General features: G+C 40.5%; 1 protein-coding gene across 7 annotated transcripts in view; it reads right to left on the bottom strand.

Moving 5' to 3' along the window:
* Positions 1-330: 330 nt before the first annotated feature.
* The window catches only part of ASXL3 (ASXL transcriptional regulator 3), a 130,401-nt gene continuing 107,339 nt past the window's right edge, over positions 331-23,392 (bottom strand). For all 7 annotated transcript variants that reach the window (XM_033057926.2, XM_033057936.2, XM_033057945.2 and 4 more), the window contains 4 exons: positions 22,074-22,170; positions 21,493-21,598; positions 12,166-14,104; positions 331-9,830 (listed from right to left, as the gene is read on the bottom strand). In XM_033057926.2, coding sequence (XP_032913817.1) covers positions 6,156-9,830; positions 12,166-14,104; positions 21,493-21,598; positions 22,074-22,170 — 5,817 coding nt within the window. In that variant the 3' untranslated portion in view covers positions 331-6,155. The remainder of the gene's footprint in view (positions 9,831-12,165; positions 14,105-21,492; positions 21,599-22,073; positions 22,171-23,392) is intronic.

Below are 23,392 nucleotides of genomic sequence, written 5' to 3'. Positions count from 1 at the left end.
TTTCTCCTGATGCCATCTGCTGGCTGAACTGCCAGGCTGAGGCTGGGCTCGCCCAGGCAGAGACAGCACACTGACATAAAAGTCGTCACAAATCTTCACTCAGCAGCACTTACAAGGAAAACCCCTCAGAAAAACGGAATATTTATTTTTTAAGATGGAGTAAAAATGCACAAAATTATTTCACAATTTTAAAATTAGCAAACGGACAACTAGTAAAGCTTTAACAAAATTATTTGCATTACATTATTACATTGCTTAGATTAAAAATAAAATAATTATTTAAAAAGTTGTTACTTCCAGAAACAGAGCTGGTCCCTGCTTTGGCACAGGCCCATTTAAAAAAAAAATCTGCTTGACAGTAGGTGTTGAGGGGGTTTGATAGGTGGGTATTGGATATAAAAAAAAAAAAGGTCACTGATATAAATTACAGAGGTTGGTATTGCCTTCTTTCTGCATTTGGACAGATTTTGGCAGACAGGGCTGTCATCTGCTGCTAACAAGACCCTCAGATGGTATCACATCTGAAATAATAATGACAGGAGGCTGGACAAAAGATGGTGTTTAGTTCTGAGATTTCCAAGCAAGCTTGTGAAAAAGCTGTTTGTTGTTTTCACCCTGCAACATTTTGCACCATCAGTACTCAAAGGTCTTTTTGCAGATGAACATGATGAAAATTATGTGGTTTTTTACATTTTAATATAATGGTTACTGAATTTCTATTTCGGGAAGGCTCTCCAGACCTGAAGAAATAACTGCTTTGAGGAATATAGCTTGGACTGGTTGCCTTTCATGGACCATGGACAGTTAATTTCTTCTGCTGTAGGAATGGGAAGTCAGGGAAGTGCATGCTGGGATCGTTGCTGTTATTAGGGATGCTCTGGAAGGGATTGCAGACAGAGGTAAAGCACTAAAATGAACCCAGCATAAGCTACTGTTCTACTTAAACAACTTAGTATACAACACCTAGTTTTATTTCGCTAGTATAAGATGATTAATACTTGAATTACATCAGAAGTCATTCAAACTTACATCATCGTGATTGAAAAATCCTTTACAAAGGGCTGAGTTCTCTCTCACATTTCTAGTTCATCAACCTGTACATACAACGGATGTGCACAAGGAGGATCTCCTGCCTAAGGCACTGAACTTAAAATAAATAAACAAATGACAAATATTATTTTATCTCTTTATTTTTTTTCCAGAATATTTTAATATTGAAGCCCAAGTTGTTATTTTCAAGGGACAGGGAAGGGGGAAAGGAAAGGGAGAAACATTATGAAGACAAATTATTTTATTTAATTTATGGTTTTGTGAATGGTCATTTCTGTAGGCAACAAAAGGTTGTTTTCTTAAAAAAAAATAATAAAACAAACAGCACCATTAAAGAAAGCATGATCCCTGAATTCTAAACAAAACATTGTCTTGAAACACAAAAAATTGCTAAAATGCTTGTTTCACCCTGTCACATCTGGTGGGGTAACAAAGCAAAGCATAACAGCATTAAACTGTAGCAATCTTGCTGAAACCAACTACACCCCCTTCTGAAAATTCAGAGAACCACTTTCCGAGCTTGTCCTGTGGAAATAACATTTTCTTTGGTAGAGGACTGAAGGAGGGTATTTACTTCACTGAATGCAGTTAGAAAAAGTATCTATGCACGTTAGAGATCTCCCCAATAAATCTGTATTTCTCATGCATGTTAGGTACGAGTGGATTTCACATTGCTGTTACACTGCAGGAGTAATACTGCCCTATAAAGGCATAGAATGGCTAATGTTGAACAGATGTAAACATTCAGAATACTGACAAAAAAAATACATACACACAAAAAACCCTGTACTGAAAATGTGAACCAAGTTAAGTTTCCATAAAGCAGAAAAAATATTTTACAGCAGTACAAGAGAATTATGGCAACAAAGTAAAGCACTTTTCTTGTAACATTCATGAACAGTACAAATACAACAAAGTTATTCTACGGACTAAATTATTCTTTAACTATCAAATATAGTACAAAGCGAAATATTATGTGCTATAAAAGAAGCAGCTCCTTAAATTAGACTAAAAAATGCTTTTTTTTTTTTTTTCCTTTTCGTTGGTTTTACAGTGACAAAGCATGATGACCGAAGACAACAGGATTTCATAGACTCAGAAACATTTAGCTACACAGGTCCATGATAAAGCCACTGAATATTTCACTGCTTCCCCCCCAGTGTTGTGCAGAGCTACGGAAGACGAGCCACTGCGCTGCTGCCAGGAGACTGCAGAAGTCATTCAGTGTTCAGAGCAGGGCCCTTCATGTGCGTCAGCTAAAATGATCCCTTTTGGTGACACTCCTCAGCTCATCTCGAGTGTTTATCCTGGTACTTCACCACACCTTGGAGAAACTGCTAAACCACAGGCTACAATAATGATTCTGAAAATTGTGCGTGTGTTCATAAGGGGAAGGGGGTGCAGCATAAGGTAATTTTACTTCAGAAATTGCATTATAAAGCACCATATGCACCAGCTTAAAAACTGTGCAAGGAATTGCAGGGCCCTGAAAAACCATCTGCACGTTCTGTAGCTTACCCTGACAACATGCACCACCCTCAAGAAGAAAGTCTATAGTACAGAATATACCTTTTGCTTTATGGCTCAACCTTTATTTTTGTCTTTTAAATGCTATTTCATGTACTAGATCTCAGCAGATAAATAAAATGCAAACAGGGAGCATCCAGTTCACCATTTCTTAATTATTTTTTAACATTATTTCAAAGGGAGTTTCTGCTTGGAAAATTATTTCAGAACAGAAACACACAAACACACTCACTGCAAATGCCCTAATGTTATCTGCATATCTCACAGGTATGCAATTAAAACAATAAAGAGGGAGGAAAGAAAAAAGTGTTTCTCCCTCTCACCCAAAAGTGCTGCTCCAGGGGTAGGAGTAGGGGGACAATTTTGGAGATTTAAAAAAAAGAGAAAAGGTAAATTATTCATGCTGGACTGGGAGACAAATGTACGTACACACAAACACAGAGCAGTGTGTTCTTAAGTAATTCTTTCACCACTTTTCAGTGCATTAACTATTAACAACCCACGGTGCAAATGGCATGGTCATTAGAAAACACGACAACATTGAGCCTGAAACCTGAACAATTAAACAACAACAAAAAAAAGGCGTAATTCAAAATTAACATCTAAATGCGACTGGGTTCTTACCAAAGGCCGAGGGTCACTTTCCCCTAAGCATCTGTGTGATACCAAAATCCACGTAAGGTTTTCAGTCACACTAGAATTCAATCAGGCTCTCACATCACCGTGGTTGCTTTTGAGTGTTTTCATACCCTAAACCTAATCCGTAACAACACTTCACCACTGTTGCTAACCAATTGCTCGATTTTAATCCTGGTGCAACTCCAATGACTCAAAAAATGAAAGGAGTGGAACTGCACTATGGAAGAATTTGGTCAGTTGTGTAATGTAACATAGCACCATCCAGTCTAATGCCATTTTGAATACATTTTATCATGACCTCACACATGCAAGTTGCAATCCTGATACAAGAATGACAATATGACATGAATGAGTGACCTATCATATTAGTCACACTCTTACCCTTCGAACAAAGGAAAACTGTGTTGTGGCTGGAATTTATTTCTGTATTATGTCAGTCAATACAAGAACTATTTCAAGATGCAAGTACAAACAAATATGTGCTGTGGACAGGAAAACCTGAGCTAGAAATAAGGATTCCCAGCAGGCTTATATAAACATAGGTAAATAGAAGTCTAAGACTGGTTGCTCTCTTTTTTTTCTTTTTTTTTTTTTTTTTAATAGAAGATCCTAGCTCTACTAAGTATAAATACAACGCAATACAATTCCAATACAAAGGCTCCTCAACTATGAATCTGATATATATTAACTGACTACACTCATGTTTACTCATGAGTATTGCCCAGTTGCTGTTTCGCCAGCTGCTGGCATAGCAGTGGATGCTAATTTTCACTTGGTTACTTTTAGGTTTTTGTTTGGCTGGCTTATTTTCCTACTAGAAGACCTGAAAGTGCTGAGAAGCCATTCCTTAGTTCACGTCATATTAAGGAGCACTTTTGTATAGAAAAAAAAGTATTATTGTATCAGCAACAAATTTGTTAGTCATTACAAATGGCCTTTGTACCACACAGTGTCAAAAATAATTTGATATGTTGCTAATTACAATAAAAGAGAACATCAAGGTGCACCATAGAGCTTCCTATGACAGGAATGTATGTTGTAGATATTCCAGCTCACTTTTAAGACAACAAACGGCATTTATCATGTTTTTGAAAATGGTCCCGCAAAAAAACAAACATGGTTCCTTCATTTAGCAGAACCTCACTAACATGCCCCCAAGTCAGGGAGACCAGTTACAGCTGATGAAAAGTACACAAACAAAGCTCAGATAAAAAAAGTATGCTCTAAAATATAGGATACTTTTAATTTCTTAAACGTAGCTCTATCATTCACATTAGTACTTCAGAATGCAACAGTTCACTGCACGATAAAATCAAACAATTTTACATCTCACATGTTCTTACTATACTGCTTTATTAAAATTGTGCAAGGAACATCAGTTTTCTTGGGCAGGCTGTAATGGTCTTTGGATTAGTGAGGTTCTACTGTAATGGTAAAAAAAAAGTTTCTCTTGATACTGACATATGGGCAGACCCAACCACATATTGGCAGATGGATGACTTGAACTCCACATGTTGCATTCTTGAAGTGGGAGTAAAAAAAACCCAAGGTGTTTTCATCTCCCCAGCAACTGCATGTGCTTTATCCCTTTATAATATTTTCCTTTTAGGTGAATAGGACTCCAAAATCACCATTTTTCTTTTTTGCTTTTATGGTGGCTAGCACATCTGGAATGCAGCTATAGTCCTGAAGGTAAATACAGTACTGGATAACTACTGAAGGTTACTTTAAAGATGCAGTATCCCTTTTAAAAATACATTTTGCTTCCAAATTTCTAAAAGGGGTCTGACTTCCTTTGAGAAAAAATAAAGTCAGTGTTGTAAGTACCTCTAAGAATTACTTTAAATGGCAAAACACTGAGATGTTATTTAAATAGAGTAACTCACACAAGAGGAAAAAGAAATTATAAGCCAACATTCAACCAATATGCAATTAAAATCTTGCCTTATTCATTCATCAGAAGAATGCATCATTTTTAGGCCACAGAAAGGCTACAACCTCGAGAATCAATGACCTATGTCTGACCTTATTTTTATATATATTTGGGACTGACAAACCTTTTGAACAGATTAGACAGACAAATACAAATAAAGTCCGTTTGAGTGAGAAACAGGAAGAGAAAAGAGATTTCTAATCTCCAGCAGAGAAATTACTTTCTCCAGACTCCACTGAAGTCATTGTCTTTCCAGTGTTGGTCCTGCTAACTCATCACATATACAAATCTTTCTCAAGGAATCAACAAAGAGATGATGAGTAAGATTTGAGTTCCACAGTCCCTGGCAGGCACATAAGGAAACTTCTCTAACAATCTAAATTCCTCTTTTAAATTTCTTTTGTTAGGTGAAGTGACTGTATTTTAACCCTAGATAGTGAAAGTCAATTAAAGAAAACAATCTTGTCAGCAGAAAGACTGCAAACTGACTTAGAAGCTACGATGGTCGGCACCCCGCACCTTGCCACTACCCCACTCACACCAGTTGCTATACAGTGTGTTATTCATTCTGCATAGTTACTCCACTTCTTACAGTGCTATTCTTCCACTGATCTTTAACCTGCAGCTCCTATCAACTATCAAACAGTGGAGAAAAAATGTGCTGCACTTTGTGCAAATAAATAGAAGCTACAAATGACATGCATTAATGCATTTTCTTTTTTTTTTTTTCAGCACAGCAAGAGAGCTCATAGATGCTTCAGTAACAAGGCTATCTTTTTTTAAAACTACTTCTACAGGTTTCCTCTTCTTCCCAGAAAATGGCACTCAGGCAGAATAACTAAGTTCGGAAAGCACCACGTAGAAGAAAAAAAAAAAAACAGTTAAGAAAAAAAAAAGATCAATCCACTAATTGCAAACCATTAGTGGCCTAAACTGTTCCAATTTTTCTGTTCCTCTGTCCTGCTCTCCCACGCTGATAAGGGATACTGCATCTTTGACTCAGCTCCTACCGCACCACCAGGCAAGCTACACACAGTTTGGAAGGCCCTATGCAGTCATCATGACAGAAGGCTCCGCAGCCTTTGCACACGATCATGGCTTTCAGCCTGCAGGAGCATTTCAGTTCCAGCTCATCGGCGTTGCTGCTGTCAGCAAATTTCTGAACCGGGATCTGTGCGTTCTGGTTTGACAGGCCTGTGGCAGTGTTTGAACCACTTCCTAAAATCCCGATCGATTTCTCAATTGCAGATGCTGCCCTTTTGAAACTTGTGCTACCAAAGTGTATTGTTGGATAATTTCCACAGAGCTGCTGCTGCTGCTGTTGTGGGTGCTGCGTCTGTATTTTCTGAGCAGCAAGTTGGGTAAAAGGCTTCTGTGGCTCAGAAAGTAAATAGGAAGAGAAATCTGCATTTTTTAATGCAAACGCTTTTAACTGTTCTTTCACTTCATTTTGATCATAGGAAGCTTGTTTCATGCCCAGTTCGCAGCTGCTGCTTAAACCTTCCTCAAAAGAAATAGGTTCAGATTTTATATTGCTACAGATGCTTGCTGGCTGAGGCCAACTAAGTCTTTTAGTGGTTTCCATAGTAACTGTTGCTTGTTTTTGATCAGAGGGGACTTCTGCATTTGGGTGAGGAGGGGGAGGAGGTGGCAGGGGTGGAGGGGGAGCAGGGGGATGCGCTAATGTTTTACTCTGCAGAGTTTGAGAGGCACTGGCAATGTCATCACCTTCCTTAATTTGAGTATTAGGGGAAAACACACTTCCTAGCCTCAGCTGGTGAGCTGCTGTAGAAATATTCACATCTCCCAAACCCTTCTGTTCCAGGTGTCTGCTAAAAGCAAACGCATTGCAGCCAGGTGGGCCTTTTGAAGTAGTTTGCAACAAAGCTGCCGTAGGAATGGGGCCTCTTGCAGCCATGGACATTTGGTAAAAATGCTGTCTGTGTGAGGTACTGGCTTCTGCATGAAAGCTGCCATTTTTATCAATGTGAAATAAGCTCTGCTGGAAACTGCATGAAGGCAACGGTCTCTTCTGCTGCTTGATCTCTGGGCTGTGAGCGATCCGGCTCTGAATGGCATGTTTGTTAAGCCACTCCTGCTTAAATGGCTGTCCATGCCCTAGCTGATTCATGCTGGAACTAATTACACAAGGAGCCACTTTAACATCTGTGTCCATTGACACCTTCCCAGGCTCACATTTAATTTGAGCATGTTCCCCTATAGTCCTGGCCATCCTCTTTTTCGGATGGTTTTCACGCTTTCTGATTTGTAGTGGGGCTATGCTGCCTGCAGTAAATCCTTTACCATCTGGATTAGGAGAGTTGGAAGCATGTTCAACAATATTTCTCTCAGCCACTACTGTTTTACATACTGAGGTAGTTTGCAAAGGCAAGGGAAGCCTGTTAATTTCTAGTTTGGCTCCTGATCTGGGCTGCGGCAGCACTTTTTCTAAAGGCAGATTGCCTTGCAGTAACTGTGTCACTAAGGGATTGTTGGCCTCCACTGACGACAAGCGACAGCTAGAGCCCCCAGCACTCGTAACTCTCTTTAGGGCTTCTGTTGTCAGGGACAGGGAGTCTTCCATGGAGTCCGCGATGGATGTCTTGGAGGTCTGCGGTGGCTGCACACTCGTGGCTATTTCTGCAGTCTGGGCAGGCATTTCAGGTCCTGTAAAATCCTCGGTGTCCATCCTGAAGCACTTGTCAGGCTCATTAGTTTCTGATTTAACAGGAATGGCAATGCTTGTCAAAAGACTCCTGGATTGCAGTTCTGACATTTGTGTGTAACCGGAATGTTCGCTTTTGACATTTTTCAAGCAGTTTTGCTCTGTGTATTCTTTATGCTTACCAGAGGTAAGATGGCTGACCACTGGCTGGTCTGTATTCATTGCCTCCTCATCACGCCAACAAATTCTATTGTTCGTGTTGTACTGATTGGCACAGGCAGCATTGGCTTCATTTTTCAGTGCTGAAGGGCCTCTTAGTTGCTCAGCAAAGCCTTGGCTGGTAGTAACCACCTCAATTAATTTATCTTGAGGAGCAAGAGGCACTTCTTGAAGACCTGAACAACCTGCCTGCAAGTTTTTGCTGTCTTGCTTTGCTGTAATGGCGATAAAGCTGGAGCTGTGCTCAAGGTTTTCGCTAGCGACCACGTCAGGCCTGCTTATGACAGACACCTGAGGACAGGCTATACTTTGTAAGGCAGCCTCTGTCCTTACAGGTCTGCTCTGCAGGTCAATGCTGTTCTCTGCATTTTCAATAGAGGAAGAAAGTGACAGACTGGAATTCTGGTTCGTAGTGTGGTCGACAATGACTTTACAAGGTATAGACCTATTCATGGCAGTTTGTGTAAAGCTCAGTGGATGAGATTTGCCAGAGAGATCCATCCGGTTTCGTGCTCCAGAGCTTTTTTCTAAGAGATCGGCATTCAATTTAGTATTGTTATCGTAAGAGCTTATTGTCACCATGTTACCAGTAAACATTGAAATGGGTGGCCTTGCAACAGAATCTGCTGCTGCCAGGGCCTCACTGCAACTTAAAGCTGACCTGACGGTGGTGTGAATGGAGACAGTGCTCTGCTCGCTACACCCAGTTATGGCTATCTTATCAGAAGGAAATCTGTTGGTAGCCCCCACCGGGGGAATCAGTACAGAACTACCAGAGAGATGATTTGGCAAGTTACTTGCAATAGATGAAGCTGGCACAGTGGCATAATGACCAGAGACTGCGTTATTCACATTGCTACCGGGTACTGGCAACCTTTTGTCGTCGATGGTGTTTGATAAGACTGTGTTGTCTATGGAGACTGGTACATTACTGTTATCAATACATTTTGGTCCAACAGTTATGCAGGGAGTATCAGCCCCTTGGATGGTTTTCAGCATATTTATATTACAGGCTGAAATTGCTGTGTTTGCACTGTCAACAGACATTAACACAGAGGATTTATCAACAGAACTTGCAAAAGAAAGTTCTTTAATTGCTCCAGACATAGCAGTGCTGCAAACACACACAGAGACTGAACTTTTATTATAAAGCACTGGCACACTGTTACTTTCAGTAGAGGTAGATGAAATAATTTTCTCACACAATTGTGGCACAGGTATATTTTCATCAGAACTGTGCACAGATATCTCAGTAGCAGTTTCTGGTAATGTGGCTGTGTTAAGGGACTGCTGCAATAAAGTGGTAGTCTCACGGTGATGAGAAGACTTGTTGCTAGGGGACCTGCAGTTAGGATTAACTATAATGACACCAGTAGAACCTTCAATCTTTGTGTCAGTAGTCGTTGGTATCTCCAGAGATGAGGTACTACTTTCCTTTGAGCTGAACTGTGACTTTGATTCTTTATTAGTCTGGAGTAAATGAGCTCTGGCTTGATGCTTTGCAAATAGCTTGGCCTTTGTTTGCTCCTTGATGTGTGCCAGTGTTCTTGTCTTTCCACCTTCGCATGGGGTCCCCATTGCACCAGAGACTATGCTGGCAGCTGCTGCCACGGCTGCTGCAGCTGCAGCTTCTCTTTGGGCTCTTGCTTGCTGAGCTCTTGCTTTAATATCTGCCAGAGTTCTAGCCCCAGTGTTTCTCCCACTGCTGACTGATGTACTTGAGGAAACTCGAGGTTCTGGTTTAGGAACAGGTTGGCTCTTGATGATAAAAGGTGGTCCAATTTTTGAAAGCTGAATCTAAAGGAACAAAAAGAAAAAAAAAAACAAACAGTAAATTTTAATGAGAAACTCACTAAAATAACCAGCTGTCTCTTTAAGGGTTAGAGAAAGGTAATGAAAGGATTTACTGTTCAGTGCAGGTGGACAGGAAACTGCTAAAACTTAATGATATTTATGCTTCAATATTTTATCATCCTTCAGCATGAATAAATGACACCTATTAGTATTAGTATTAGCCTACTCATACTGATCCTTCTGACAGGAAGAAAGATTGAACTGGACGACAACATCAGATACAATTTGTCAGACCTGTTTTATATTCAGTGCATCTACCTAAGATGATCAGCAAGCCTCGTGCAGTGATACTGGACAAGAACCTGCAAGCAACCCCTTCCTGCAAACATGTGAAAAAGTAACAATCATGAAGTGCCTTTCTCCTTGGTCACCAGCGATTAAGACATCAGGAACAGCCTGCGTTTTGCTTATGAACAACAAATCTTGCCGTTAGATAGGATGTAGTGATACCTTCACTGAGCCCGTTTTCCAAATTCCACAATGGAGGATTTAAGAGGTATAAAAGAAGTGAGTCACTAAAGGATAAGCCTTTTCTTTCCTCGCTTGCAATTTTAAGAGACTCGATTTAGTACATCTCTGGATAGCTTCTACATTACTGCTCTTCAAAAATTAAATCCTCAAGATTATAAATAATAAACCCACAAATATTAAAAATTTAAATACCTACCACTTCAAGCAAAATAATAACCTGTAAAATCACTGGAATTCTTAGGATGTTTCCAATTAAGCATATAGTTTTTCAGGGTTAAGAATCTTGGAACCACTTTGTAATTCAACGTACCCCAAGGTTGGCACAAAAAAATTCCATTTCTTAAAATGGACATATGTTTACTGGCTGTCCCTAGCAATAGGACTTAGTGGTTAATGCTATGACTCATCTTCTGAAAGGAACTGAGAAGAAAACTAGGTAGTATTTGTAGAAAAAGTAGTCATAAGATATGATGGGATGTGGCAGCCATATAGCAGAATGACTTAGAAGAACTCAGGTTCTTTTTTCCTCCTTTAATTACAAACGATAGGGGTTTGTTGTTGAGATGATACAAGCGCCAAGTATTTGTTACACAAAAAGCATACTAGAATTGATTGTCCACAATTCATCATAACATTCTGCTTTTGGTTTCAGAAGTAACTCTTTCCAGTTTCCAGTTTCTGCATTACAGAACTCCTAGAGCTCTAACTGTTTGGTTATTTCCTTATTATTATTATAGTAATGACCTTTTTTAATTCCCTAGTGATCTATATTCCTTTATGCTTAGAGAGTTATTAGAATTTATTAGGCTAGATAGACACCTTCCAAATATGAAAGAATATCACTAAACTCAGAACAGAGCCGACTTCTAATTGCATCACTGCTCTTAAAAATAAATTAGCTGAAATATGCTTCTGCACTAGTGATTAACGCAGTTAGTCTATTTGCCCTCCCGGCCATATTAAAAATGTTCAGTGACTGCTGCAGTTAAAAATAAATGCAGAAAAGGGCATTTCTGAATAATCAGGAACCAGTATTGCAAAGTCAATGGCTCAAATGCAGTAAATTGGATCTTAAGCTTGGCTGATGTCATCAAGTACAAAATTAAAAGGGTCAAAACACTGAGCCTATATATAACTGAATCTACAGAACTCTCTGTTTTGAAAAAAGCCTTTTCAACTGAAGTATACTTTCTTACATAGCAGAATAATACACATAAAAATGTTTGCTTAGGTAGTGTATTTTTTTTACCTTTTGCTTTGCCATTAACAAAGGTGTATATATAGATATATATGTATATATATATATATATATATATATATTTCTTATATTTCAGCCTACCCCAAGTCTTGGGCTTGCAAAAGGATCTTCAACTATTCTGACTCCTGGTTCTCTGGCTGGATTAAGGTGCTGGTTGTTTTTCTAAGTACTGGTTATGACAACATTTATTAGTAATGCTTGCTGGAGAAGACATCCACAGAAGAACAAGCACAAAATATGGATGGGCAGTTAAAAAAACAAGTGCTGCATGAGACCAGTGGGGAAGATCTTGAATTAGATTAAGCCATGGATCCTGGAGAGCTCTTCCACACAAATTCAATTTTTGAGCAAAGACCCCTACCAAACAACTGTAGATATATTTGTATCAGTAGTAATTTGGTGTAGCGGACATGTAATAGTAAGGCAAAACCATCAGTACTAACAGCCCATATACATCCCCAAAAAATACACCATGCACTGTGCCTGTATGTAGTTCATAGAGGGACATAATAAATCTTTTGTTTCCAAGCCACCGTGTTTATTCATTACCTTAAGGGGTGGAACTCGGGGTTCCTCTCTGGGTGGCTGTTCTTTATCAGATGGACTTGTTGATGAAGCGTTACGACTAGGCAGATCATCATCTATTCTAGCTCTCTTCTCTTTACAGATTCCAAAACCATGCTGTTCTGCTGTTTTCCTCTTTGGGATCTCTGGGTCTCTTTCATTTCTTGCTTCCGGTGATTTTGTGGGTTCTAAAGACTTGGAAGAATGTGAACTCTCTAGGCGACTGTGGGTGCTGCCTGTTAGCTTGTGAGACTTACTTCTGCATGCTTCAGAGAATGTAGCTTTCTCTAGAGATGAGGTATATAATTTATCATGCGGCTTTGATGGAAGCAATTCAATATTTTTGCCAAGTGATCCTTCTGGTAAGACAGATACCTCTGAGGGCAAGAGTGTACTTTTCTTGTCACCTCTTTGCTGAACACTATGATTTTTATTTTTGATCACCTCTGGAGGAGTGTGTTCCGGGATGGATGCAATGTAGGATTTCTCCATTTCAGAATGTGACTTACATGGTTGATGACTGAGGTTTTTGCTTTGGGACTCTTCCAATACTGAAGTATCAGGTGTAATTGTTAGTGGACCAACTTTCATATTTTCAGGGGCACTCTGAAGTTGTTTCGGCTGAACAAGATTCTCTTCTTGAACCACCTTAGGAATGACAGAGATTTCTTCTTTCAGAGTGGGAAGGGAGTCTTCTAACAAACACGGTGATTTCCTTTGTTGCAGAGTAAGTCTTTCACTGCTTGGGGAATTAGAAATTGGAGATATCTCTGATGGAAGAGGCAAACTATTTGTCACAAATGTTTCAGAAGTTAGAAGAACAGAAGATACTGAAGATGTTTCTGATATTAAAGGCAAATCAGACATTGGAGATGTTTCTGATGTTAAAGGTAAATTAGAAGCTGGTGACGCCTCTGATGTTAAAGGTAAATTTGACATCAAAGATGCGTCTGAGGTTACAGGTGAGGTGGACATTGGAGAGATTTCTGACATTAAGGGTGTGTGCAAGTTTTCATCACTGGCCTTTTGCTGAATATCACCTTCAGTGTTTTCAGAACTGGACACTTCAGATGAGCAAGCTGTTTCAAGAGATGCTGGAGTACGTGGTTCCTCTGAAGTCGACTGAGTGTCTCCTCCAGGAGAGGCAATACAAACTTCTGGACTTCCAGAGGAAAAGGAAGTTTCAGAAATACAGGCATTCTCAGACATCTGTTCCTCAGGGTCACTATGAAGCTCCATGTCCACTGCAATGCCTCCACCAGTGAACAAGGAGCCTTCCAGAGCAGCACTTTGCATTTCTGGCACAATTAGCTCTTTTGCAGACTCAGAATCCTTCTCAGCTGTACCGCTGACAGAGTTTGTGGATGAAGCTGATTGTGCTGGTGATATGCAATCCTCCAGCTGATCTATCACAACTGACATCTCCTCCTGAGGGCATTCTGACTTCAACTCTACTTTAATTTCAGTGCGAGATACAGTATCAGTTACATCATTCATCGTGACACAGGACTCAGTGCTGTCTGCAAGCTGTACTGCCTCTGTTTCCTCATTTGTGCCAGCTGGACTTACAGACTCCTCAGAAAACTCGTGTTCTGGCTTATGGTTCTCCTCTTGGCATTCACAAATACTTGTCTCAACCTCTTCAGCAATTTCCTCCTGAATGACTGATTCTTCAGGTATCAGTATATCCTCAGAATCTGCTGTTAGATCCTTGACAGGAACCTGTTCCATACTACAGTGAGATGGACTATAATCTCTCTCTGGTAAAGGCGGAGCTTTAACACCTTTCTCCTCTTGATCCTCAAAGGTGGCTTTCTTAGAAGGACCAGGTGTGCCAGAAGATCCACACAAAGAATTGCTTTCATCTTCATCATTGTTCTGCACTGCAGTGAGCTTTGTTGATTCTCTTCTTGACATTCCCAACCTAAAGAAAAACAGAAATTAAAATAGGTATTCCATCACATTAAGGATAAGGGAATAGGCTAACCTTTCTCATCCACATTTTTTATTTCCAAAAGTCACATATTTCCTAGTTTAAAATAGTGGCTTGCTTAAGTGGTGGTTAACTAATTTATATACAGTTTTATGTATTTTGGAAACCTAACTACTGAGATTTTCCTACAAGTGAATATTTTTAATATAAGAAATCTCTCTGTTTACAATCCTGGTTTGGTTGTACAGTAGTTTCACGACCATAAGGCGCACCGGACTACAAGGCACACCCTCGTGAGTCGGCAAATTTCGCAACTTTGTAGATCATATAAGGTGCACCGGACTATAAGGCACACTTTTTTTTTGCAGTGAGGAGCCGTGCGGCGCACAACAAAGTAACGAATTAGTAACAGAATCGCACCATCACGGGTTTACTGGCATGTGCTCAATTTGCAAACATTTTTCACAGATTGGCATAGCCTTTAAATGCAGTCCCAGGTGCCCTCTCCGTGCCGTGAGCCTCGGCACTCTCGCCTGCCCGCGGCGCTGGTTGGTGAGGCGGGGCTCGGGGCAGTCGCGGTCCAGGGTGGCTTGGGGCTGCCCATGGTCTGGGTTGGCTCGGGGTGGCCGCGACTTGCAGCTTCTGTGGCCGCCCGCTCCTGCCTTCCCCGCGCGGCTCGTGCCAGGCCAGTGGCGGCGCTTCCCTCTCTCCCCGTGCAGCAGTCGGGGTCGGCGCCACTCCGCTCTCTCCCTGCGCGGCTTGTATGGGACCAGCGTCACCTCCCTCTCTCCCCGCGCGACTCGCGCCGGGACCGGCACCACCTCCTTCTCTCCCTGTGCTGCGTCTGGGGCCGGCACCCCCTCCCTCCCTCCCCACGCGGCTCCTGCTGGCCGCGGCCGCCCGCTCCCGCCCCCCCCTCGCAACTCAGCGCTCCCACGGCACCGCCCCCCCATTGCAGCTCACACTTCCGGGGTGGCAAATGTCACAACTTTGTACATCATATAAGGTGCACCAGACTATAAGACGCACTTCCGGGTTCGGGGGAAAATTTTAGTCAAAAGGGTGCACCTTATAGTCGTGAAATTACTGTATTTTTATTTTTAGGGTTTTTTTGGTTTGGTTTGGATTTTTTTTGTGTGTGTGTGTTTATGTTTGTTTGTTTTTAAAATATTGCAAGACTGGTACAGAAAAATGCACAACAGCATCTTCTTCTAGCGGGAACAGTTGTAAAGGAAATCCCTTTTTTCCCTCCTTCACCTGCTTTTAGTGTCAACACAGCCAGCAATATGACAAAAGTTTAACATTCTTAAGGAACTAAAAGATACATATTTACAATCTAAGCATTCATTCTCAGGGATGAAGTGCAAAGGAACCATGTATACTACGCATGTTTCTGAAGACTTTCTTACCTTTCCTCCTGAAAATACTAGTTTAAATAAAGTTTTTCACATCAGCAAAATTTAAAAATCTACAAACACCCCCAAAACAAAACTAAGGTCAGGAGATGAAAAAGAAAAAAAGGTTGTTTTAAAGAGTGTATGTGCTCTGACAACCTCCTTTCCTTCTAAGGCCAGTGGCAGTACAGACGTTCAGCATCTTTAGTAAGATTTTACAAGCAGACTTTATGCCTCAGCAATTCCATAATAGTAGAAAAGGCACAAAAGCTTAGTGGGAGGCCTTAAAAGAAATTTCATGGTCTTAAGGATCTTCTAATCTACTAAACAGATCTCTGTTATCATTTTAATCAGAAAATAAAGAATAAAATGGAAACAAGCAAGCATAAAAGATATTCAGAAGCTATAGAAGCAAAATTGCTTGTCAGTGTGTACCCAGAGGATACAAAGATACAAAGGCCTATTCAGATGAAAGTACAGAACATGTAAAAAACCAAAATCTGTGGTTGTGCACTTTAAAAATACTGAACAGATGTATTACTGTGAGAGCTGTAAACACACACACACACAAAAAAACCCAAATCAAACCAGCCTGGAACTAGCATCCCAGAAAGCATACTTAATTATTGTATTGCCTACTAGACACTAATCATGAACAAAATCTCCCTATGCCATCAATATGCTGAGGAAAGAAAGCAGCAAATTCACAGTTCCCACACTGAATGCATTTCAGAAGATGTGTCTTTCTGACTAAAAGTTCCCCATAAGGGTTAAGTTTAGGTTAAATGTTCAGGTGAGTAAAGTTTAGTTTACCAAGGTTTTGGTGAGTAACTTCCTCTAAAATTCCTTGTGTTAAGGAGCCAAAGTTATCTCAGGAAAATGAGAAGGGAAAACAAATCCACTCCACTACTGAAAACCGAGTGAATGGTCTATTTTCTCTAGCTGGGTTACATCACGAAAAGATATTGCTTGATGGTTATCTTTATGGATTGAAAATCAGCAAAGGAATGAAGGACAGGATAAAGGTGAATGAAACTGTCACACGGACACTACACAATAGCACGCATTCTAGTAACATATTGAAGATAAAGAACTGTAAGTGAAGTAAGATAAAGCAGATTAAGGCCAGCAGAACACATACTGAATCTTAATAGTTTTTTTCAGTATTGGAAATATTGCTATGTTGAAGAAGAAACTGAAGTGAAGAAAACAGCCTTTTAAAGAAGAAGGCTCAAGATCAGCATGTTTAAGGCAATCTCAGATTGCAAAATAAACAGCTGATCTGTCTTCTGCCTTACAGAAAAAGACACCCAAAGTTTGCAAAACAGCACAAAAATATCACAAATCAGCAGCAAGCAGATTTCAATGAAAGTGCTAAGGAGAGGACTCAACTGGTAAAGTAAGGGCACTCAGTCATCCAGTAAAAAAACCCCAAAAAGCTACTCAAGGATATATGAATGCTGATATTCTAGTACTGTGTTAAGTAGTACTGTGAGGAAAAAAAAAACAACAAAGTAAGAAAAGGATTAAATCACCAATAAAATTTGGAAGAGGTCTACCCAAAATTTATTTTGATCTAGCTGATAATACAACCCTGACATGTAACACTCAAAAGTGAGAAAAGAAATAATATATTGACATAATAGAGTATAGCCCTTGCAATCTTGAGGCAACAAGGTAGAAGAATGCAACATGCATTAGCAGATCCTAGATAAATGACTGCAGAATAAGATTTTTTATTTTGAAGAAAGTCAGAGAGAGGAAAAATTAACAAACATGTGGAAGTGGAAAAAGAACAAAAATGGATGGAAGTAAACTGCAACTGACAGTGCCACGATAAACAGCCTGGGTACAGATAAGAGCAAACACAAGATGCAATGTGTAGAGCTAACAGGTAAAAAGCACTCTAAAGTCTTTGATTGCCATCAGCTGTGGAGTGTATAAAAATGTTTACAAAGATTCTGCATCTACTAATGGTCCTTCTCTAAGTAGAAGGTGAAACTTGAATTTACTTAAGGAATATTAGAAGATCAAATTCTCTTAAGTCAGAGGAAAGATACTACTCTGATTGTAAAGTGAGCAAGTTAGACTGCAAGACAGATTCATTTTGCAGACAGCACATGTGAGAAACAGCTCAGGGAAGCTTACAAATTCTGTTAGTTCAGTCAAATCAGCATAACTGAAAAGACACAAAGCCCAATCATACTGAAAGCTAGTTTAAAAACCAAAGTGAAAACAGGTAAGAGAATCATGGAGTCACAGGACATCCTGAGTTGGAAAGGATCCACCAGATCACTGAGTCCAACTCCTGCCTGCACAGGACTGCCCCGTGAACCAACACAAGGTGGAAGCTATAGCAAAAGCTACCATTCAGTCAGTAAACAATGAGGAAAAGTACTTAAAGTCAGCAAAGTATATCTGCCTGTATAACAGCCAAGCAGAAGAATGTAAGTGAAACAATGCAAGCAGGGGAAAGAGCAGGGGGGACCAAATTCAATACTTCAGTCAAAATGGAAATTATGTGGAATATGACATTTTGCATAACAATGTTGATGTCAGAAACCTATGAAACCAAATGACATGCATCATCACTGACTGAGCTATCATCTGCCAACCACTATGGCATCCAGCATTCAGCCAGCCCAGCAGGACTGCCGGCTCTGCAAAATTATAAGCATCATTCTCTGTGCATGTGACAGTCATTTTTGACTGAGGAACTCCAGCATTGCTGGTAATAAACTTCTACTTCTTGTGGAAGGCCCTACACCAGTATCTTACACAGGCTTTTCCTTCATGAAAGGTTAGCCACTGATTCTTCTCTTGACATGCATAATGAGAAGCCATTATGTTCTTTATCTGAAAACCTAACAAGTATTTTTTGATGCTAAAAAAATCAACACCTGGGTTAAACTGAAGTCTCAAAGCTGTTTACTAAGAAATTAAGCACTTTACAATAAGACAGTCTGGCATATTAAGAGCCTAGAATTTCCATCATATGTAAAGATAACGTGCTGTAGAAAAAATACATGGGAGTAAAGCATCTAGAAAGGGTGCACAAAATAAAATACTAAAATGGATCTGTTCATTTCTTGCCCTGTTATCACTACATTTCCCAGCCGTCCAAGGCAGTGGATTGTGAGAAGTAGTACTGTTATTGCAGAAACATTTTAGTTACAGTAATTTCACGACTATAAGGCACACCCTTTTGACTAAAATTTTCCCCCGAAACTGGAAGTGTGCCTTATAGTCTGGTGCGCCTTATCTGATGTACAAAGTTGTGACATTTGCCACCCTGGAAGTGCGAGCCTGCTGGCATCGGGGTAGACCCCGCGCGGGGCAGACCCTCAGGCATCGGGACGTCCCCCTGCATGGGGAGGGGGAAAGCTGCTGGAATTGGAGCGGCCGCCACGTGGGGAGGGCGAAAGCCACCGGAATTGGGGCAGCGGCGGCACGGGGCAAGCCTGCCAGCATCGGGTCACCCGGAGCACCAGGGGACTCCCGGAGCGTGCCAGCAGTGCAGGGTTCCCGGTGCGCCACGGGGGCGCGTGACACCCAGAGCGCCAGGGAACTCCTGGAGCAGCAGGGCCCTGGGGACGCTCCACGGAGCAGCGGCGGACATAGCCCGGCCCCAGGGACACTGCACGGAGCGGCGGTGGGCTTAGCCCAGCCCCGCCGGGTACAGGCAGGCCTGGGGCCAATGGCTGCCGGGTTGAGGCGGGGCCTTGGCCAGCAACCGCGCAGGGTGAGCTGGGGGTGGAGCCTCACTGCAAAAAAAAAGGTGCGCCTTATAGTCCGGTGCGCCTTATATGATCTACAAAGTTGCGAAATGTGCCGGCTCCCGGGGGGCGCGCCTTATAGTCTGGTGCGCCTTATGGTCGTGAAATTACTGTAATCTTTACAATAATCTGTTATATGAAGGGTTCCCTGTGTCCTGGATTTCTTAAGTGAAAAACATCTGACAGTAAACAAAGACAACTTATGTAATAATAGTTCCCATTGAACAATTTTTCTGCTAAGTATTATGCATACATTTGATTGAGTAGACAGTGAGGTACACTGAGAACTGACAGAAGGGCAGACCCCCGATGGTTGCAGTCACTGGCACAGGGTGTATTTGGAGGCCTGTCACTAGTGGTATCCCCCAAGGTTCAATACTGGGCCCAGTATTGTCTAACTTACTCGTCAATGACTTGGATGAAAGGGTAGATGCCTCCTCAGCAAGTTCACTGACAACACAAAGCTGAGATGAGTGGCTGATACACCAGAGCCTGTGCAGCCCTCAGAAGACCTTGATAGGTGGGAAAGGTGGGCAGAGAATGGTGGGCACAGAAAGGTGGGCTGTCTGAAATTCAGCAAAGGCAAGTGAAGGGTCCTGCGCCTGGGGAGGAATAACTCCAGGCATCAGCACAGTCTGGGGGTGACCTGCTGAGAAGCAGTTCTGTGTAGAAGGACCTAGGGGTTCTGGTGGACAATGAACTGTTCATGAGCCAGCAGTGCTCTGTGGCCAAGATGGTCAATGGTATCCTGGAAGCATTTAGGAAGAACATTCCAGCAGGTTGAGGGAGGTGCTCCTGGTTCTCTGCTGTGCCCCGGTGAGGCCACAGGTAGAGTGCTGCATCCACTTCTACATCCTTGGTATAAGAGAGACATGGAGGCCCTGGAGTTTGTCCAGCAGAGGGCAACAAAGATGATTAAGGGGCTGGAACATCTCTCTGATGAGAAAAGGCTGAGGGAGCTGGGCCTGTTTGGCCTTGAAAAGAGGCAACTGAGAGGAGACCTCATCAATGCCTATAAAAACCTAAAGGGAGAATGTCAAGAGGATGGGGCCAGGCAATAGGACAAGAGGCAATGGGCAGAAACTGGGGCACAGGAGATTCCACCTGAATGTGACAAAGAACTTTACTATGCGGTGGCTGAGCACTGGAACAGATTGCCCAGAGAGGGTGGGGAGCCTTCCTCACTGGAAAACTGCCTGAATGCAACTCTGTGCCATGTGCTCAATGATGACCCTGTTTGAGCAGGGAGCTTGGACCAGATGAGTGACTGTGGTCGCTTCCAACCTGACCCATTTTGTGGTTCTGTGATATAATTAAAAAACACTTTAAAATAAAAAGAAAATATCGTAATTTTTAAATAGCTAGTTTATACTTTATAATAAATTCTTAGTATTTTTAAAAACAGAGATATAATTCAAAGTATTGATGAAATAACTTTTAAAAATAATTTCTAAAAGGAAAATTCTTGGATTTTAAGATGTGAGTCTCCTTAAATTTTGGTTTTTAAAAAAAAATGAAGATAAGCAATGAATCTTCAGCTTCTGAAGAACGCCATCCCTATATCATCATCATCATCAAACTGAAAATGTGCTGACACCCCAGCTGTGCACCTGGAGTGATACTATATTTAATTTTAGTCAGTTAAAGGTATTTATTTATTCCTTGTATCTCACTTCTAAAATTAGATTAGTGATTGCCACTTTCATTTCTCTCAAGCTATTATTTGTTCTATGTCATATATTCTTCTCAGCCCAATGGACCATCTCAGTAAAAAAATAAAAAACTCTCTTTGATTTTAGTAACTTTGCAACTAGCTTAGAAAAAATAAAACAAAACATATTACAGAAATATTGCTATTGGTCTTCTCATATGTAGAATCTGTATTTATATTTTGCAGGAGGGAGGAATTGCTCTAATACTATCTTTTAAAAGATAATTAAAAAATATTCGCATGCTTGTGTCTTAAGCTCTCTTTGGAATGAATTTTTATGGATGAGTTATGACTCCTTAAAAATGCAATTGTAATGCAAGTGCAGACACACGACTATAATTCTACCCACAACTTCTTATATTGGGGAATGACTGCTCTTGATAACTGCTTTATTAAGTTTTACAGCATATGACCGTGCTATGTGAAGCATAGAATTATATTTTCATTTCCTCCTAAACGAAAATATAAAAAAATCCTTTTATTTGCTTCAGTACTTACTTTTCCCCATAAAACCTTTCAAAGAATTTTTCTTTCCAAGGTTCTGTTTTCTTTTCCTTTTCAATCTCTTGTCTGATGCGCAACTGCATTTCTGGTGTAAATTCTCCTAAAAAACAAATACTAACATATTGAACAAAAGCTGTCAAGGATTAATTCAATACAGGTAATTATAAATTGTGGATACAATGATGACGTACAGTGATTTCTGATACTGTCATCCAACAATGCCAAATGAAAATAATGAAAACTAAAAGGGAGAGTGACATGGAAAGATTTAATTTACCATACACCATCCGAATTTCAAAGGTATATTGGCAGGGTTTAGTTGCATGCATTCATGTTTCCAAGGCTGACAGTGATGAAAATACTTGGGGTTTTTTTTAACTGTCAAAATAAGCTGCCACAGCAAGCTGCAAAAATGTACTCTAAATTCAAAATGGAATGGAATCAGCAATTTCTCTTTTGCTGAATTACTGGTCTATTACAGTTTATATTCTAAAAGTGTTTCTCAAATGTAGAGAAAGAGACATTCCTCATAAAAACAATTAACCTTGGGCAAACCTGAGAGCAAGCAGAGTTACCTTCTGCCAGGCGCTGTTTCCACCCCTGTGCTGCATATGCGAAGAACTCGTTATTTAGAGCGGAGCTACTGAGGCGCAAAACTCCATCGCTCCCCATCTAGAAAATAAGCCGATGGTAGCAGAGATAGTGTCAGAAACAGCGTCAGCTAAGATCACATCAAAGCAGAGTTTCAATTAGGGGAGATGGGGGAAGTGTAGGTAGTGGGAAGAACACAAAATGACTACTACTAAGCCAGCATTTCCATGATAGTCGTTACTGTAAATGGAAGCGAACTAATCCAGCATCAATGCGCTCTCTTCAGTCAGAAGTGTTACTGATGATAAAACAGTTTACAACTGATTGATGTGCTTTAATCACAGCCCTGTCTTGAGACTATGTCTAGAGGCATTGTAAGCAATCAAAAATCAAGATCATTATTGTACTTGTGCATCTGCCTATAATACGGTACAAAACAAATTAATTAAATTCAATGAAGACAAGTAACTTTGCTGTTTCTAAATAAACCTAATACTCATGCTAGCTAATAAGCTGTATTGGCCAAAGAGTGGATGACAGGAATCCTTAACAAAAGAACTGATGTAAACTCAGCACTGAAACTGAAAACAGCTCTACTCATAATTTTATAGGCATCAAAAGTGAAATCTGTGGAAGAACATTAGAATTATTTGTGTTTTCTACATCTGTCAAATATTTAATTACAAGACAACATTAAAAGTCTTAACCATAGTATTTTCTACAATAATTTTTAACAGCAATCCAATTGAGCTGTCTTTTACCACAAAACTTTCAAGTTTTTGAGGATATTTCTGTTTCCGAAAGACTTCTAATAATTGATAAAAGTAATTGTATGAAATAAATGAGCAGTGGATATCACCTCTAGCATAATAAATAGACAGTAAAAAAAAATTAGCAAATTAAAAAGAGAGGAAACAGCAGTAGAGGTAATGTTGCTAGAACAAACACTCACTATTTTACATCCTTTCAGGTAAGTAAGAGATAAATGTTTGACAAAACTATTTGTAATCTAGCAGTAAAATCCAGCACATTTTCCAGCATATTAACAGATGTTTTAGCTAAGTAATACCCCCTAGTTCTCAGTGTCTGTTTCAAACTGGAGCCAGAAAGACACAAGCGTGCCAGAAACACTGAATGATATTTCGATGTAGTTATCTCATGGAGCTCTATATTTCACTGATAATGCAGGTCCTTTTTTTGAGAAGTCTTTGCTAATATACTCATTGCCTAGTTAGCATCCTGTCCCACAATTATCTCAGAGGAGTAAACCAGAAAGATGTGAAGTAGTAGCCAGAGAAATAGC

This window comes from Catharus ustulatus, chromosome 1, assembly GCF_009819885.2.
Source record: "Catharus ustulatus isolate bCatUst1 chromosome 1, bCatUst1.pri.v2, whole genome shotgun sequence".
In the NCBI taxonomy this organism is placed as follows: Eukaryota; Metazoa; Chordata; class Aves; order Passeriformes; family Turdidae; genus Catharus; species Catharus ustulatus.
This window is presented reverse-complemented; position numbering and strand designations above follow the sequence as displayed.